We start from the raw sequence: 19,955 nt of genomic DNA, 5'->3' as shown, positions 1-19,955 counted from the left end.
TTCACATGCCAAGCTAAAATAAAAAAGAAAATGTTACAGTATGACGATTTTCCAAGAGATTTGATCTTCAGATTAATTAGAAGAAAAAACATGGTATGGAAGAGGACGAACAATGAGCAATTAGGTAAGTTTCAAAATGCCAAAACTCGAAGAAAAAAAAATCGTACTTGCGGTAAAGAATGATCAATTTTCATATTGTAATTGTTTTAATGGATCGGGATGGGAGCATTTCGTGAATTTTCCATTTTTGGATTTTCAAATATTTTGGAATTAAAGCCAAGCTAAAATAAAAAAGAAGGAATGGAAGTGGTAAGTCTTACGTCATATTCAGCGTTCAGCAATCCAAATTGAAAAAAGGTCAGAAGAACTAGTATCCAAATAAAGTTTTTTGCAACTCCGCGATGCATTATCTTTAGACTAGATATCACTCAATTGTTATACGACATCCACCATCCGTTTACATAACCATGTTCTATAACAAAAGAAACCATGTAAGAAACTATGTAAAAGTACACATTAAATACTAGTCGCCCCTATCCTAAAAAGAAAGAACTGATAAGGCGTCTGATGATTTCCGGAACTATGTAGATATTTGAGATTTACATTTTGATTACTAAGTAAGTCAACTATGAATAATCCAGGCTTTGTTTACCTTAACAAAGATAAAATTAGCGGTTACATATCGAATAATTGTACTATCTCCAAGGAGCTGACAGATCTTAGATCATCCAGACTTATAGGCGTCGTGAGTTAGGAATTGAGGGCCATTTTGGCCAGAGGGGTTGCGATTCATTTTCAATGGTTGGAGTCACTTATATGACAACACAAAACCAAGACTACCTGGAAGGGCCCAAAGAATTAGGTCCGTTCTGGTCGTCAAACTACTGAGGACGTTCTTCTGTGACAACTGGGGGGGGGGTGCAATCACCAAATTTATTTTTTCCCTCAATTCGAAACCTAGAGACTTAATAAACATATATAAACATAAACGTATATTCCTTATGCTTAATAAGCATATGGAACAGGTAACATCCAATTTCATGGGTAACCAATTTGCTAGTAAAGTTGACTTTGACGTTTGTTGTATTTGTCCATGAGTACAAAAAAAGTGAAAACCAGGGGGATAAAATGTAGGATTTGAGAAGTAAGGCTACAAGGAGGCTGATTAGCAAAAAAAAACAGACGCATTTCTACAGATCCTCCCTCTTAGATTTTAAAATACCTTTTTGGACAAATTCAGGCCATATCCCTATAATATAGGCATCAGGAAACCAATTCCTGTAGACACCATACCCTCAGTATAGTTCTGCTCGAAGCTCAATTATATTTTGTCTGAATATTGCATCACTAGTTAAGTCCGTGACAAAAAACATAGACATCCGAACAACCACTACGTCAAGAAAAGAGAATAAAATGCCGAGTCGTTTTAGTTAATGAATAATGAATATGTACTAGGTTTGCATATGAAATATAAATCTTAAATGACCATGACTATCGATTATGATGACGATTTATCGGCCTAAGTAGCCGAAGGGGCTAAGCACTAAGTTGACTGGTGTACGACGAAACAACGGGCAAAGTACCAAAAAAAAAAACATTCTTAGAAGTAGGCTCTGGATCCATTTCCTGATTTAACCTTGATTTATAATAAACCAAAATATAAACCATTACCTACATAAACATTTCTAAGGGCATCTTAAATTAATAAGAAAAAAACTTACATAAATATTCCTAGAAGCATCACAGACTAGTAAAAATAATAATGAAAAAAGTAAAAAAAGAAAAAGACAATCACCTTCTCCCAAACACCCCCAGGGTAACAACCACCATCCAAATAATCCCACCCACCTATAGCTTTCAAGACATAAATTGTAAAAATAGCAAGTATTTAAAACCGGGGATTAGTTTGCAAGCTGAGAGACAAATAGAACACTGAATCCATCATTCGACGCTCTTTTCAACTATACTAATTGATTGCTATCGCCCAGGGCCGTATCTAGTGTTTTTTTAGGTGGGGGGATTACACAAAAACTTTAAAAACGCATCATAAATTTGTTTATATGCATTTTTGTTACACCTTCATGAGTCAGACATACACTTCGAGGAGGAATCAAACCCCCTAACCACCCCCACGGATACGGCATTACTACCGTCACAAATTCCAATATTTCGTGGCAACACATAACTTGGAATCCCTAAAATGTTTTTCCCTATATCTCCGAACTGCTTTTTTTCAGACCATTTTTGCTTTAATGTGTTTTAAGAATAGGGACTATATCGCATTAAAATTTCGGTCCAGTCGTAAAAAAATCCCTTTTTAGAGATGGGACCAGGGAATTTCTTGACAAGTACAAAACACGCTTTCCGATTATGCAGAAATTAGAGTGTAGTATAGGCTCTAACGAACGGCAATTAAAGCACAATGTAGTATTTATGTCTAACCAAAACACAAAACTTTTGAGAAAAATGATGTCTCAGACATTTAAACCAGAATCCAACGAGGCCTGGCCAACATCCGACTTGGGCGTACCATCATTCTTGCCATATACCTCCCCCCCCCCAGGTTGTAAATATTTCTATTTTTCAGATTGCATAATCTTATTTTATCTAGCCTTAGACTAGGGGCAGCATCGTATTAAAACTGTCACTGAAACAGAGAAAAAGTTATTCTCTAGAGAGGACAACAGAAATACAGTCTCAGAGACCCCTTAAAGGCTCCAAATAGAGTTCTTGACGGCAATGACTGTTATATTTAGAAAGAAAGTTGAATGGCAAATCGAGTGGTATGCTTTCGCGTCTGTCGATTTCATGCAATGCGATCTAAGAAAGTATGGAGGAAAAAAGGGGGAAGGTGGTGGCATGGATGGACAGGATTAGTCGTGCGGCTGAAATTTTAATACGATATAGGATTTAGTCCTTAAATACCTAAATATAACTAATTGAGTGGAAGAGCCGTTTTGGCGGTACCCAGGAACAAATTAATTACAGCGCCTCCTCCCGACTCAATAGAAGCCAAATCTTTTTGATCAAAGTGGGCAATACCGCAGCCACGACGCCATTTCCTCCAGCTGCGGTGCCCAGGGGGAAGAAGTAGGGCAATAGCTTAAATGTGCATTGCCAGAAGGTTCTGACCCATAAATGGTTTTGTATTGTATCTCTGAAATATTTTCAGGATGCGGAAAGGAAGGTTCAGTACCCCCTTAATAGAATACCGGTATCCCCTAGTCAGCCACCCCCTTTTAAGAACGGCTTTATCGAAGGGGGAGATGAAGGCCAACAACTTAAGTGAGCATTCCCAGAAGGTGCTGACCCATAACTGGTTTTTGCATAGTATCTCCGAAACATTCTGGGGGTGTGGAAAGGAGAGTTCGGCATCCCCCTAATAGAAGGTACATTCAAGTGACCCTAATAAGAGGAAACATTTTTCGGACTTTGAGTATTTTTGGTGATAATAAATATAAAAGAGAATCAAGAAGCAATTTGCGACATCTTTGTCATGAGATAGCCTCGCTGAAAATTAGTTCTTTTTTTTTATTCGGTTTACAAAGGACTGCGGTTTGCTCTTTACCTGGTTATAACAACTGCTGCAAGTATGAAATCAAAAATATGAAAAAATACGGGTAGGCGCTACAGTAGAAAATATAATTTTCTAAAGAAATCGTAGAGGTAAAACAACAAAATAAAAATTGTCATCAGTCAAGTGCTGATCTCCGACTTGTAAACTGCACCAGGAGAGTGCATAGAAGATTTTTGTGTACCGTATTTAAACAATTGATTCAAGTACATAAAGGCTATGATTCTGATATGGGGATTGGGCGAAAAACTTTTCCAGATGAAGGCTTGTGAGCCTCTGGTAGAGGATTGCGACAAATCAGGGGATTTCCCCTGATTTATTTAATAGAGACGGGGTTTGGGGTTAACCCTCCAGCAAAGAGTATCCAAATACTTTCCGAAAAAGTTCCAAAATACGTGTCTTTAAACTTTAATTGGTTGTAGTTATTGCTGTAACCATGATATGTACATGCTACCATTTTTCTTCTTTTTTTATTGCTGCAGTTTTTCATTTGTATCGCGGGCTTAAATGAATCATTGCTTTTACTGTTTTTGTACTTCTGTTAGAAACTCTTTCTGAAGGGAGAGCTTATCCAACCCTGGTGCAAGAAACAATTATTGAAGAAGCCCTAATACAACCCACGAATATGGATGAAGCAGCCTAAAAAAGAATCAAAAGTGTTTATGATGACCATTCAGATGACACGTGGGAATATCTTTAACAGACCAGACCCACGGCACCCTGTGTGCGTTGGCATTCGATCATGCTCTCTTCCGGACGCATGGGATTGAACTTGAGAACCGCCAGTCATTAGGCAAGGCCCTATTAAAGTCTTCATTGTTGAGGAAATCCATGAACAGTGGAAAAACTCACACTTTTTTATGTTGCTAGAATAGTACATAACCGTGCTTATAGTGAAAGGGTATATGTGAAATTTTTGTAAAGCTATAGAAGATCGAAGTAACTTCTTAAACTTTTAAATTTAAACTTTAAACCAATTTAAAAATTGGTGGTCGCTCGTTAGGCAAGATCCGGAGCCTGCTGAAGGTTTCTGCATATTCGGTCACAAATGGGAGAAGCAATGGCTAAGGATCACCGAAGAATTAGCATAAGACCGGCCATCATGGGAGGCCCTCATTCAGAAGCTTCGTAAGCAAGTGTTTTCGGTGAACAGTCTCTTTACAAAGGATCTCCAGAATCGTTAGTGCGAACCTTGAAAAAGAATTATTGCAATTCTGGCTCAGGTTTGGGGAAAAGTGTATTTAACAACTTTGAAATGAGCTGATGTGATCTTCTGATTTAATCCTTTTCGCCTATGAGTAATAAAGGTATTTCATAGAAACAGGTTTTGATCTTGCAAACCGATCGTTATGTTAATCTAATACCCGTTAAAACTCAGGAGAGTCAGTCTCATTAAAAAGCTAAGAGAACCTTTATTTCGCACAATATTGATTCTGCTTAATTAAAGCAATACCTGGATTTAAAATTAGAATATTTTATTGAAAACGACTGAGCGTCAATTAGTTGATTTCTTCCTTTAGAATTCATGGTTTTTTCAAGAGTTAATACACAGTCATTGTTTAATATTACACACTAGTGATTACACACATTCAAATTCTTGTTCAACTTAGTGACTGAAGGCCTGGCAGAAGTTCAAGCTTGGCTTGATGTTTAATTTTTCACACTAACGAATAGACAGCCTAACTAACCTTCCCTTAGCCACCAACAGACAGCCTCCTCCTCCCATAAGGAAATATCGGAAGTGCATTTTAAAACGTACAATACCCAAACTACTTTCCACAAGCATTGAATTCCATTGGGAGTTTCCACTTTCCCTTCTTTTTGGAAGACTGCCTGGAGTCTGATTTTTGCTAAGGTTTCTCCCAAAAGAGAAATATTTGACCTTATCACACGATTAACCTCAGAAAAACAATACGGATTTGAAAACTGTTTGAATTTATTCTAAAAATATTTTTCACTTTCTAAACTTCTAGTATACATTTTAAAATTCGCAGAAGTTTATTTATGAAAAACTAATTCATAACAATCAGTTGTCATAGATTTTTAATGAGCGAAGGACAGTGAACAAATTTGAATGCTTGGATTGGTTAAGCGGGTATTTTTTCCATGAGTAAATATCTTAGAAAATTAGAATTCAATTTACAAGGAAAAAGACCTCCAAATACAGTTATGCAGTTTGTATGCAGTAATTATTGCCAAACTAACAAATAAAGAAGCATGGATATAAAATCAGGTACAAAAAACACTAAAAACATATGGCAACAAACAGCAAAAGAAGATGCAGCAGGAAGGTGTAGAAGGTGCAGCTCTCCTCTGAAAAGGTAGTTGTCTCTGCGAACAGCAGCAGACTCTTAAAGTTTAAATTTGCACGGACAAAAAGTGTTGCCAAAAAGACAACAGTTGGAAGTCAAGACCGTATCCAGGGGGAATGGGGTAGGGGGGCTTGACCCTCTCTAAAAATGTTTGTCCGACTCTTAAAAACGTAACAAAATGAATACAAACAAGTTTTGATTCGGTTTTTAAAGTTTTTTGCTTGCAAAACCTCCCCCGAAAAAATATTTTTGTGAACCCCCCTTTCTAAAAAAAAACAAGTTAGGCGTGGAAATCCCTCAGACTGATTTTGGTCTCTCTTTTACCCAGTTTTAGACATTTAGAGTGGAAACTTTAAGTCTCAAATATAATTATTGCACTAAATTGTATGGACGTGGAGCTCAAGTAGCTGTGTTGGCGTCAGGCGGATTGTTGCAGTAATGAGTTGTTAGCACTAGTAGTAAAGTATCGGTAGTAGCAGTGAAAATAGTAATTGTTGTGGTAGCAGTATTAGCACCCTATACGGCACTATTACGCTAAATCATAGTTTAATGGAAGAAACTCACAACTGCCAATGAAAAACCAACCTCGAAACAGGGACTAAAAAAATCAACGAGGGTCTATGCTTATGTGATTTTAAACTCCTTTTTGTCTCTCTTAGTGAATTGAGTGCATGAAGCAGAGGTAATGATCGCGAGGACAATGCTCGTTTAATTTCTAAAATTAAACTGTTTCATTTTCGCAAGAAATTTTGCAATATGATATTCTTTCAGGTCTAGTCTACCAGTAAATGGGCGCACAAGCAGGTTAGTAGAGCTATATTCTTAGCACTTTTAGTTCATACGAAATTTTAATCTTTTCACTGCTAGATAAGTTTGTTTTTCAAACAGTTCGTGGTAACGAACAGTAAGTAAGGAGCGACCCTGCTCAATAGTAACCAAAACTCCAAAAAATGGAATTTTGATACCAATAGATACATCAAAAGAAACGGATTATTATGCCGATTTCACATATATAAGTTCATCAAGTTTTTTTTTTCCAAGAAGAAAGATCACGGATGTGTATTTTTTTTTCCCAGTATGATTGTATCATCCCGTATGTATCCCGTATTTTTTTCCCAGGGATGATTGTATCAACTCAGTGTTCCTAGAATATCACGAGAGGGCAATTTCGAACGGGAATTAATAGTTCTATTGCCGTGTTAAGTGAACAAAAAACTGGAGGGCAAAAAAAACCCTCTCCCATACTCATTGTTCCGAAAGTAATCGGATCAAAATTTTGAGAAAGCTATTTTGTTCAGCATAGTCGAGAGTATCTAATAACTGAGTATTTAAGGATGACTTAATCCCCCACAGTCCCCGGGGGAAGGGCTGCAAGTTTTGAACTTTGCCCATTGTTTACATACAGTATTGGTTATTGGTGTACAATATACAGACGTTTTCAGGGGGATTTTTTCTGGAGAGGAGATCGGGGAAGTGGTTACGTGGGAGGATCTTTAAATGAAGGAATTTTTCATGATTTCGTAGCATTATTTAACAAGAGCTAAGAGCTCATATGGCACTTGTGACGAGGCAAGAAGAGCCAAGAGATCATATGGTATGAGCTCTAACAAAATCCTAAGAATCAATAGATTGATTTAAAATGTAAATCAGAGGCTTAATGCCGGTCAGGATTTAAAATAAGAGCTCTGAGTCACGATGTCCTTCTAAATATCAAAATTCATTAAGATCAGATCACCCACTCGTATGTTATAAATACCTAATTTTTTCTAATTTTTCCTCTCCCTTTAGCCCCCCAGATGGTCGAATCTGGGAAAACGACTTAATCAAGTCAATTTGTGCAGCTCCCTGACAGGTCCTACCAATTTTCATCGTCCTAGCACGTCCAGAAGCACCAAACTCGCCAAATCACTAAATCCCTCCCCCAACTCCCCCAAAGAGAGCGAATCCAGTACGGCTCCGTCAATCACGTATCAAGGACATTTGCTTATTCTATCCACCAAGCTTCATCCCGATTCCTTCACTCCAAGTGTTTTCCAGGATTTCCCCCTCCAGCTCCCCCCAATGTCAAAAGATCTGGTCGGGATTTGAAATAAGAGCTCTGAAACATGAATTCCTTCTAAATATCAAATTTCATTTAGATCTAATCACCAATTCGTAAGATAAAAATACCCCAATGTTCGCGTTTTCCAAGAATTTCGGTTTCCCCTCCAACTCCCCCCCCCATGTCACAGGATCTGGTCGGAGTTTAAAATTAGAGCTTTAAAGCGCAAGATCCTTCTATATATCAAATTTCATTAAGATCTGGTCATCCTTTTGTAAGTTACAAATACCTCAATTTTCAAAATTAACCCCCCCCCAACTCCACCAAAGAGAGCAGAACCGGTCTGGTTATGTCAGTCACGAGTCTTAGACACGTTTTTATTCTTCCCATCCAGTTTCATCCTGATCTTACCGCATTAAGTATTTTTAAGACTTCCGGTTCCCCCCAACAATTACGCTGGATCCGGTTGAGATTTGAAATAAGAGATCTGAGTCACGAGGTCCTTCTAAATATGAAGTTTCATGAAGATCCGATCACTCCTTCGTAAGTTAAAATAAGTCATTTTTTTCAAATTTTTCAGAATTACCCCCCCCCCAATAGAGCGGATCCGTTCCAATTATGTAAATAACGTATATAAGACTTCTGCTTACTTTTCCCACCAAGTTTCATCCCGATCCCTCCAATCTAAGCGTTTTCCATGATTTTAGGTTCCCCCACACCAAACTCCCCTCAATGTCACCAGATCCGGTCGGGACCTAAAATAAGAGCTTTGAGACACGATATCCTTCTAAATATGAAATTCATTGAGATCCGATAATCCGTTCGTAAGTTAAAAATACCTCATTTTTATAATTTTTCAGAATTAATCCCCCACCCCCCAACTACCCCAATAGAGCGAATCTGCTCCAATTATGTAAATCACGTATGTAAGACTTCTGCTCATTTTCCCCACCAAGTTTCATCCCGATCCCTCCAATCTAAGCGTTTTCCAAGTCCCCTCCAATGTCACCAGATCCGGTCGGGATTTAAAATAAGAGCTCTGAGACACGATATCCTTCTAATTGAGATCCGATCACCGGTTCGTAAGTTAAAAATACCTCATTTTTTCTAATTTTTCAGAATTAACCACCCCCCCCAACAAGCCCAAAGAGAGCAGATCCTTTCCGGTTGTGTCAATCATGTATCTAGGACTTGTGCTTATTTTTCCCAACAAGTTTCATCCCGATCCCTCCACTCTAAGTGTTTTCCGAGATTTTAGGTTTCCCCCTCCCAACTCCCCCCAATGTCACCAAATCCGGTCGGGATTTAAATTAACAGCTCTGAGACATGATATCCTTCCAAAGATCAAATTTCATTAAGATCTGATCTACAGTTCGTAAGTTAAAAATACTTCAATTTTTCTATTTTTTCCGAATTAACGGGCCAAGTGCCATAAAACGATTAGAAATTAAATACAAAAAATAAGTTTTTTCAACTTAAAGTAAGGAGCGACATTAAAACTTAAAACGAACAGAAATTATTACGTAGATGAGAGGGTTCGCCACCTCGTAAATGCTTCGCTCTTTAAGCTAAAGTTTTTTTTAGTACATTCAAAAGAGATATTTTTTCTGATTAAACGAGTTTTGTGATTCAGGGGTCATTCTTAAAGAATTGAACAAAATTCAAGCTTTATTGTAAAGACAAAGGTCGAAGAGGGTTCAACCCCTCTTATACGTATGAAAACAAAGAAAGGAAATAATACATGAAAAGAGAAAAAAACAAATAGGTGAATAACAAGGATTTTATCAGCCAGTAGCAAAATATGAAAAACAAGCAAATATTTCGACAAGGACCTCCACCAAGTCGTCCTCAGTGCTAAAAAAAAAAGGAAGAGGAAAAAAAGAAACAAAGAAGAAACAACAGCAAAATCTAACCTTTTTAAGTGAACTGCACGAGAGGAAAAAAGACACTGAATCAAACAACAAAAATCAACTTGAAATCAATGAAAGAGAAGTTACCAATTAGATTGAATAAGTATCCTTTGCCTTGCAACAGATTTCGCCTGTCTACAATTTCGGTTTTAATTAGATATTAAATAAAAAAAACAAGTTTTTTTAAACGAAAGTAAGGAGGAACATTAAAACTTAAAACGAACAGAAATTACTCCGTATACGAAAGGGGCTTTTCCTCCTTAACGCCTCGCTCTTAACGCTAAAGTTTGACTCTTTCTCATAACTCTATTTTTAAAACAGTAAGAAACTTTAGCGTAAAGAGCGGGGCGTTAAGGAGGAAAAGCCCCCTTCATATACGGAGTAATTTCTGTTCGTTTTAAGTTTTAATGTTGCTCCTTGCTTTCATTTAAAAAAAACTTGTTTTTTTATTTAATTTCTAGACGTTTTTGAATTAATGCATTTTTTTTATCTTGGCTCTCCGCACATAAATAATTAAAACGAAATTTGCATATTAATTAATTGCAATTAATCGGAAGATTTTGAGAAAAAAGGAGCAAGGGAGGAGGCCAAGTTGCCCTCCAAGTTTTTGACTACTTAAAAAAGCAACTAGAACTTTTATTTTTTTACAAACGTTTTCATTGGTAAAAAATATACGTAGCTTACGAATTAACTTACGTAACGAACTTCTATATTCATATGTTTTTATTGCGTATATGAGGGGGTTCAACCTTCGTCGTTCTTTAACACTAAAGCTTAGATTTTGTCCCAATTCCTTAAGAATGACCTCTGAATCACAAAGGCCGTAGAATAAATAGTTGAAATTACTAAAAATACTTTAGCGTAAAGAGTGAGGTATAACGAGTGGGTAAACCCCTCATATGCGTAATAATTTTTGTTCGTTTTAAGTTTTAATGCTGCTCCTTACTTTCAGTACAAAAAACTTTTCATATTAATTTTTTCATTGTTTTTTCAAATAATGCTAGATCCTGCGCCCCTTCATTGAAATTCTCTTCCCCCATGAGAAGTTTCTCCATGGAAATATCCTCCCACATAACCCCCCCTCAAGTCTCCCCCCTAAACCAAAAAAATCCCCCCTGAAAACGTCTGTACACTTCCTAGTAACCATTACTATGTGTAAACACAGGTCAAAGTTTGCAACTTACAGCCCCTCCCACGGGGACTGTGGGGGAGTAATTCGTCCCCAAAGACATAGTTATTAGGTTTTTCGACTATGATGAATAAAATGGCTATCTCAGAATTTTGATCCGCTGACCTTTGGGAAAAAATGAGCGTGGGAGGGGGTCTAGGGGCCCTCCAATTTTTTGGTCACTTAAAAAGGGCACTAGAACTTTTATTTCCGTTAGAATGAGCCCTCCCGTGACATTCTAGGACTACTCAGTCGATACGATCACCCCTGGGAAAAAAAAAACAAATAAACACGCATCCGTGATCTGTCTTCTGGCAAAAAATGCGAAATTCCACATTTTTGTAGATAGGAGTTTGAAACATCTACAATAACGTTCTCAGATACGCTGAATCTGATGGTGTGATTTTCGTTATGATGGTATGAATTTTAGGGGGTGTTTCCCCCTATTTTATAAAATGAAGCAAATTTTCTCAGGCTCGTAACTTTTGATGGATATAACTGATCCTGGTGAAACTTACATATTTAAAATCAGCATTAAAATGCGATTATTTTGGTGTAGCTTGGTATCAAAATTCCATTTTTTAGAGTTTCGGTTACTATCAAGCTGGGTCGCTCCTTACATCTCCCGCGTCTCTATTTATAGCCAAATTTCTATTTATATGTTTTTTTTATCTCAATTGCCTCTTTAAAAGATTGCGGTAGGCCATTTAAGGTAGATATTTAAAGAGGCAATTGAGATAAAAAAAACAAAAACATATGAATAGAAATTTGGCTATAAATAGAGACACGGGAGATATTTCTTTAAGCCCAATTTATAATAATTTAATATATTAAAAGACTCTATGAATAGTTTCGCCCAGTCTTATTTAAGACAACCTGTCCGCATATCTAATGAAAACCGAAATTGTAGACAGGCGAAATCTGTTGCAAGGCAAAGGATACTTATTCAATCTAATTGGTAACTTCTCTTTCATTGATTTCAAGTTGGTTTTTGTTGTTTGATTCAGTGTCTTTTTTCCTCTCGTGCAGTTCTCTTAAAAAGGTTAGTTTTTGCTGTTGTTTCTTCTTTGTTTCTTTTTTTCCTCTTTCTTTTTTTTTGAACACTGAGGACGACTTGGCGGAGATCATTGTCGAAATATTTGCTTTTTTTTCATATTTTGCTACTGGCTGATAAAATCCTCGTTTTTCACCTATTTGTTTTTTCTCTTTTCATTTATTATTTCCTTTCTTTGTTTTTATAGGTCATGCATAGCCAGTATGGTCTCGGAACGTATTAGCCCTTCTTATACGTAATAATTTCTGTTCGCTTTTAATTTTTAATCTTGCTCCTTACTTTCAGTTGAAAAAAATTGTTTTTTTTTATACTTAATTGAGATAAAGAAATTATATCCTTGCATAAGAGTCATGAAACTATTAGAAGGTCAAAATTCAAAACATGGGATAGGTTTCAAACCTGAGTTCAGAAATCCAATAGTATTGGATTCATAAATTGGACTCTAGCAAGAGGCTTTTCTGGGAAACAGTATGCTTTTCCGGTGTCTTCCTCACTCCTAGGAAATTTTTGGCAGTTCGTCCCCAAAAGAAAGCAAAGCTGCATAGTAGGGTGGGTTTTGTCAAACATTTATATTCAGGTAGACAGAGGGGCAACGTTGGAAGGGAGGGGTAAGGAAGGCCAGTTGCCCTCCAACAATGTGGAGAAAAAATTAACATATATCCCATACCCCTTGACTATCCGGATATGGACCACTATTGCCCCCCCCCAATACAAATGATGGAGATTCACCTCTTGGTAGCGATGGAAAGGAGCTAGGGGACCTTCTCACCCTAATAGCATGGCGGTTAGGATCGTCCACACAATTTCTAAGGTTCATTGTATAATCTACAAATTTTAAAGTATTTTTAGGAATTTGAGTTGCCCCTTTCCCTCTCTAAACAACTAGTTTCTCCGCAAATGCTTGCTTGAGTCTCAAAAAAGTTCGATAAAATACTGTAACTAAAGAGTGGCCCCTGTGAATAGAACCAAAAACCCCAAAAAAGAAATTTGACTACCAGATTGGAATCCATACTGGTTGAGTTATTAACTTTAGATTTGCCCTTCAAAAGTTACTAAGCAAAAGGAAATTTGTCCAGTTTTAGGAAAAAACAGTGTGATCTCTAAGAAAATTTTACCATGAAACTCAATATATTTTAAAACTTTGGAACGGAGGTTTTAAGATGCTGTCTACAAAATATGAAATTTTGGATTTTTCCCGAGAAGAATGATCACGGAAGCTTGTTGATTTGTTTTTGTTTATCCCAGTGGTTATATTGTCGAACTAGTCCTTGTAAATTATCACGAAGAAGAGATCAATTGATCAGAAATTTAAAGTTAAAGTGCATTTTCTCAGCAATCAAATGAAAAAAAAGTTTTCCAAAAAATAAGTTCATCAAAGACAAGGAAAGAACCATTAAATCTGAGAGGAGTAGGAATAGAATCACATAAAAATTCGAACTTAAAACAAACAAAAATTATTATTGATAAATAAACGATATCCAAATCAAACAGAAATTAAAATGATTAATCACAAAAAACTTACATGTAAAAGATAGTAATAGGTACGTAGGTACAAAGGAATCCTAAAACGAACCGGAATTAAAATGATTAATGAATTTTTTATTCTCTTCTCCTTTCTGCCAGTGATACCTGAGAAGCAGTGGCAGCGGCAGCAAAAAGAAAAAAAATGGATGGATACAGAATTAACGCTTTTTGGGGAAAGGGGCACCAAATACTTGGGCTATCCCTCAGAGTTTGGCCTTTACACCCAAAATTAATGAAATTACCAGCCTTTAGTTGGGGCATGTGCACCGAAAGCCATTTTGTGGATCCACCCCTTAGAAAAACGGTGAACCCTCTGGAGAAAACCCATATCTACTGAAATGTCAAGACATCAATACTCTCAGGCATCTCCATTTGACCGTTATTATTTACTCGGCTTTGAACAACGGCCAAAGCATCGTCGTAATGGAGACTGGGTTGGAAATGAAAGCAGGGAAGATGCTCTCACATATTCCCTTACAGAGGTAATCTTCAACATCTAAGACATGGACTGTATGATTCCTGGTGAAGCTACTCATGTGATTACTGTATATTGTCGCTTCTAACTGAAAAACGTAGAGAGTGGTGTTCGATTTAAATTGTTTTGATGGATCCAGAAGGTGTTCGACTCTTAGACCGTGGAAATCTATGGAAGATTCTCATGGAACTCCTGAGAAAATTTTGGCAATTATTATCGTTGCAGGTGATATAATGATACCAAATATTGCGCAGATATACCAGAGACCAAACTTATTTCTTTTGGATCCTCTCAAGATTAAAACGGGGATGTGTTCAGTCAACATTTTTTTTTCTTTTATGACGACCGACTATATCCTGCAAAATCCAAAACCTGGATGCATCACATTAATCACCGAAACTCAGGTCAGGATCTAGATATTGTAGACGATAGAGCAGTTCCTGAATCATGCAAAAAACGATTTCAAGAGCTATTAGATGAGATTACGGTAAAAGGCAACATAATTATCTCGGATCGTGGTTAAATGCAAAGAAAACCAAAAGCATCAAAACAAGTGACTCATCGATCCATTAAACGTGCAACAAAGATGTTGAACAAGCTGTCTATTTCGACTAAGTGAGAATTATCATCAAGAACACCGGCTCGGCAGCAAAATAAGTGCTCAGTAGCTTAGAACAAGCAAATTGGCCTCCAGACAGATTGCGCCAAGTCTGAAGACCTCAGAAGCTTTCTCTAAGTCTGAAGATCCGTGTTATCAATTCCAATTTTACGTCAGTGCTACCAGCAACATGGCGCCTGAATCAAGAACAAGAATTGATAGTCCTGGCTTTTGAAAAACCGCCACCTCTGGTGAATATTAAACATTCACTGATCACAGAAGACGACACACCAGTCAATCAGATGACGAGGCGGCCTTTAATGACTTCACTGACGCTGTCAAAAATGAACAGTGAGGATATTTTGGACTTGTCCTCTGTAAGGATTATAATAGATTTTTAAAAGCCGGTTCACATCAGTTTTTGTTTTTTCTAGTTAGATATCCATTTTTTCTTTATTTTTCTTGTGTTTGTGTATTCTTATGTAGTGTGTTTTTCGCTTTTTTATCTTATACTCCATCTCTTCTTTTGATGGGAAATAAATATATACATACATACATACATCAACAACTGCCAGAAAGTCATAGCCGGGAAGACCAAGAAATACACTGCACCGAACGTACTAGACGGGTCTATGCAACGTGCGTACCTCTGTTGGACTGGAATGGTAGGACATCACTGCAGCAGCAAAGCTAAGGAATGACTGGTTGTCTCAGAGCCCCATCCCCACTGGAAATCTTAAATTGTCTTGAGTTTCTAGGCATTCCTTATTCACACTATCAAATATAATGTTTTTTCTAGCATTTCTCCTCCCCCCCCCAAAAAAAAAAATTATCCTTCGTACGTGCCTGTCCCGGTTACGGTTGGAAAGAGTAAGCAAAAAGTGGGTCATAAACATGAAATAACACTTGAACCAATCAGAACACAGACCTTGCCCCACTGCCCGCGGGGTTCATGTACTAATTTGCTTCGCTCTATAGGTAATGTTACCTGTAATCAAGCCCACTTTATGCATTTTTCGTTTCGTAGGAGGGGTATTTTAGAAAGCTAAATAATGGATGCGCTCCTCTAATAATGCCAAAGAAACAATATGCGATCATCAGAATCTTGCTATATGCAGTAATACGCACTTTAGACAGCTTGTGACGAAACTAAACATTTACCATATATATATATATATATATATATATATATATATATATATATATATATATATATATATATATATATATATATATATATATATATATATATATATATATATATATATATATATATATATATATATATATATATATATATATTTATTTATTTATTTATTTATTAATACCAAATACGGTAAGCTTTCAAGCTTGTCACAATAAATATAATAAATAGAAGTTATGACAACATAATACACAACATAATACATAATACAACTGACAACATAGTACACACATATAAATCGATGAAAATAACGACTACAACAAACACTGACAAATAATACTATAAATTATTTAAAAATGATTTACTTTGAAAATTTGTTTCTGCTAGTCTTGTTTTGAATTTATTTATGTCATCTGTTAGAAATGTTTTAGGTGGAAGGTCATTCCATGGCTTCCACACCCTGCTGTAAAATGAATGTTGGCCTATTTTCCTTTTTGAAAGTGAGGGGTACAATTTATGTGGGTGATAACGGGTCCTGTTAGTGTCATTAAATGTGAAGAACTGTGATGTACTTATATTATCAATGCCTTTGATTATACGGAATGTGTTAATAATGTCAGCCATATCCCTTCGGAATTGAAGATTTGACAATCCTAGCCTGTGCAGTCTATTTTCATACGGCAAATGTTTCAAATAAGGTACAAGCTTAGTTGCTCTTTGCTGTATTTTTTCAACCCTTGCTCTGTCATTTTTATTCAATGGATACCATACAGACGAATTGTATTCGAGTATAGGTCGAACTGTTGATTTATAAATGGCAATGAATGAACGGAGATTAAACTTACGGAAATTCCGTCTAAGACATAATAGCTGATAGTTTGCCTTACGAGTTACTTCAGAGACATGCTTGTCAAACCTAAGACTAGAATCAAAATGAACGCCAAGGTCACGGACATTTTCAACAGGTAAGATTGAATGTCCAGCAAGATGGTATTGGTAACTTTGTTCTACTTTGCCGAAGCAATGGACAACCCTACACTTATTTTCGTTTACAAACATGGAGTTAGCATTACACCAATTGTGCACTGCATCCAAGTCTTTTTGAAGCAACGAAGCTTCATCTGAATTTGTCAAGGAGCGGTAGAGCTTTACATCATCTGCGAACATTTTAATTGTGGAATGGTGGACAACAAGAGGCAAGTCATTGATGAAAAGGCAGAAAAGTACTGGACCAAGGCAACTACCTTGTGGAACGCCATTTAAAACTATCTCAGCAGAGGACAAAGCATCACCTTAATCACTTTCTGCGTCCTGCCTGTTAGATAATCACCAATCCAATTCAACGTTCTGGCACCAAGGTGATATACCTCACACTTTTGAAGTAAAAGCGGAATGGAAATTTTATCAAACGCCTTAGAAAAATCTATATAGATGCAATCAAACCTGAGACCTTCATCTGCCATCCTATGGAAGTCAGTAATTACTTCCAAAAGCTGTGTATTACATGAACGTTTTTTACGGAATCCGTGTTGAGATGGATGCCAAAGAAGATTCGATTCGAAATAATTTTGTATTCTCTTGACAATTAGTTTTTCCATAACTCTGGAAAAAATTGAAGTGTTTGATATTGGTCTATAGTTTTTAAATTGCTTTTTTGTGCCACTTTTATACAGGGGTTTAATTATTGCTTTTTTCCATGCCAAAGGGCAAGTACCAGACGCCAGACACAGATTATACAAATGTGTCAGTGGTTCAGTGAGTACTGTTGCAAGCTCTCGGATCATATGGTTTGAAAATTCATGAATATCTGGTGATTTATTTGTGTCAAGATGCTTCAAGACCTCAAAAACTTGTTGATCATCAGTCAGAATCATCAAAATCTATTGTGAAATTGGTAGAAAAATTAGGATCAATAGGAGTTTCATTGTGAGGTCATGTAAAAACAGATGAAAAAAGTTTATTAAAATGTTCAGCTATATATATATATATATATATATATATATATATATATATATATATATATATATATATATATATATATATATATATATATATATATATATATATATATATATATATATATATGTGTGTGTGTGTGTGTGTATACAAATCTTCAAATTAGCCAGCCAGCCAATCATATTATAAGCCTAGGGGTCCAGCTGGACATAAGGAAACATGTTAAGAAAACAATTCTTACTCCATAATGTACAGAATAATCATTGTTCATCACATTTTTCAGATGGAGAACCTTTGTCTTCTCTTCTTCCCTTGTTTTTGCAGTTTTTCTAAGAAATTAATGAATTTCTTAGAACTTATAAGCCTATATTTACAGAGTGCATACCCCATCCTCTTAATGGGCAAATATATACCTAGAATTGCATCCTAAGTCTAAATATAACATTCATGTCCATCACAAATTGACTTTACCCCCATATTAGCCATATGATGGATGTCCTGGATAAGGCTTTAAAAAATCTTGTTGGTGCATTGTTGGGGGGCCACACCTTCAACCTAGATCCATTTTTGGGTATTACAGTTCCCTTGGCTCAGGAACTTAAGGGTATAAGTCTCTATCCTTCTGGAAAAGACAGTTTTTTGGCCCTTTATCAGACCTAATTTGAAAGAGAACCACAATGTTTTTCTGCTTTACCTTCTACATTAGCCCTAAGTTTTTCAAACAAATTAGGAAAAACTTTTGTTGGTCTTTTTTGGGCCCCTTTTTGGGGGGCTTGTGTCCGATGACTTACGGTTGTAAGTTTCAATTTCATCGTGGTCAAGTTTTCTGGTCCATTTCCAAGCCCTCTAACACTTCAACCCTCCCAAAACAATATGTATTTCTCAAAGACTAGGAACTAGTACCCAAGGCTTCGAGCCAACCAGACACCCGAGACCAAACGCTCCCCTTTTTTCACAATAAAATAAGCCTGTGAAGCTAGCCGAGCATAAAACAGTAATTTTTGAGGGCCAAAAATCTAAGATCCTGACCGTAATGAACATAGGGAGGCAAGAAAAGACCTGTGATTCCCGGTTTCAAGCCCCCTGCTCCCGAAACAAGACAGGCTTTTTCCCATTATTTACTTATCAAACGTATTTCCATACTTCACCCCATTCCTTGGAATCAATATTATTAGTACGTCATGAGTACAACTGTGTTTTAATTTGGTCTTACAGATGAATCTTTAAGTCACGAAATATTTTAATATATTTCTGTCACAAAAGAAGTGCAAACTTTACTATTTTACTTAAAATATTTTTAAAGTCAGTAGTAATTAATAAAGTCAAATGTAAAATATTGTACTGTTTCCTTTTATTATAACGTTCTTTATCAGGTCATTGGCAGATCCTAGAAAATATAATCTTACTTTTTCAAAAAGTCCAATATCTCTTAAAAACCAGCTACACTACTTGTTTACGTTGACTATTGCTGCGTCTTCGTGCCCGAAGAATTTATCACCTAAAAGGTTGAAACACTGAAGTGACTGAACACCTACTAACTGACGGGACACGGAAGAAGCGATATTTTTGCTACACAAGAAGGATTCTCCTAAATGCACCGGAGCAGAGCGCCGAAGAGAACTGCCCTATTTTATTTCTTGGCTGGAAAGGAATTCCTGTTCCCTCTTTAATTAGAATATTGGGTTTGGAATGCATTTTTTTTCTTTTTAAATAAAGGCAAATTTGCATAAAGTGGTGTGTCAAGAAAGTTAAAGAACAAAAGCTTTTTCTAATCCAGAAGTGGCTTCTGGAGGAATTAGTTGTAGACAAAAATGCATTTTTTTTTCTTTACTTGACGGATCTAGGGATTGACGGATTTTATTTAAGTCCGAATATACAAAAATATACAATAAATGGATTTTAAATTACTCTTCAGTGTATTCGGTTGTAGATTTATCACATAAGCACTGTTGAGGAGTGGATCTGCCGTCCCCCTAGACTTGGTATTGATGGTTTTAAGCCACTGGGCAGGCACTGGTTCGAAGGGAAAGTTTAGTGGCACATTGAAAAAAGCGATATGCTGTTTTGCGATTGTTTTCGAGTTCTAAATTGAACTAATTTATATGTTTGTCATGTCAAAAACATGTCTAAATGAAACTCAAATGACACACAAGTTCTTCAATAATATTAAAATGTTAAGGGTTTTTGGCGAAGTGACAG

The 19,955-nt window shown here is 36.4% G+C and overlaps 1 protein-coding gene across 18 annotated transcripts in view; it reads right to left on the bottom strand.

Annotated features, from left to right (window-relative positions):
• The window catches only part of LOC136039341 (basement membrane-specific heparan sulfate proteoglycan core protein-like), a 392,752-nt gene extending 373,432 nt beyond the window's left edge, over window positions 1-19,320 (bottom strand). For all 18 annotated transcript variants that reach the window (XM_065722975.1, XM_065722972.1, XM_065722979.1 and 15 more), the window contains exons 1-2: window positions 19,163-19,320; window positions 321-472 (exon numbers count right to left, since the gene is read on the bottom strand). In XM_065722975.1, the coding sequence (XP_065579047.1) occupies window positions 321-407 (87 nt within the window). In that variant the 5' untranslated portion in view covers window positions 408-472; window positions 19,163-19,320. The remainder of the gene's footprint in view (window positions 1-320; window positions 473-19,162) is intronic.
• Window positions 19,321-19,955: the final 635 nt, after the last annotated feature.

Source organism: Artemia franciscana, chromosome 19 (genome assembly GCF_032884065.1).
Source record: "Artemia franciscana chromosome 19, ASM3288406v1, whole genome shotgun sequence".
In the NCBI taxonomy this organism is placed as follows: Eukaryota; Metazoa; Arthropoda; class Branchiopoda; order Anostraca; family Artemiidae; genus Artemia; species Artemia franciscana.
Note: the sequence above shows the minus strand (reverse complement) of the source record. Positions and strands in the feature narration are given on the sequence as shown.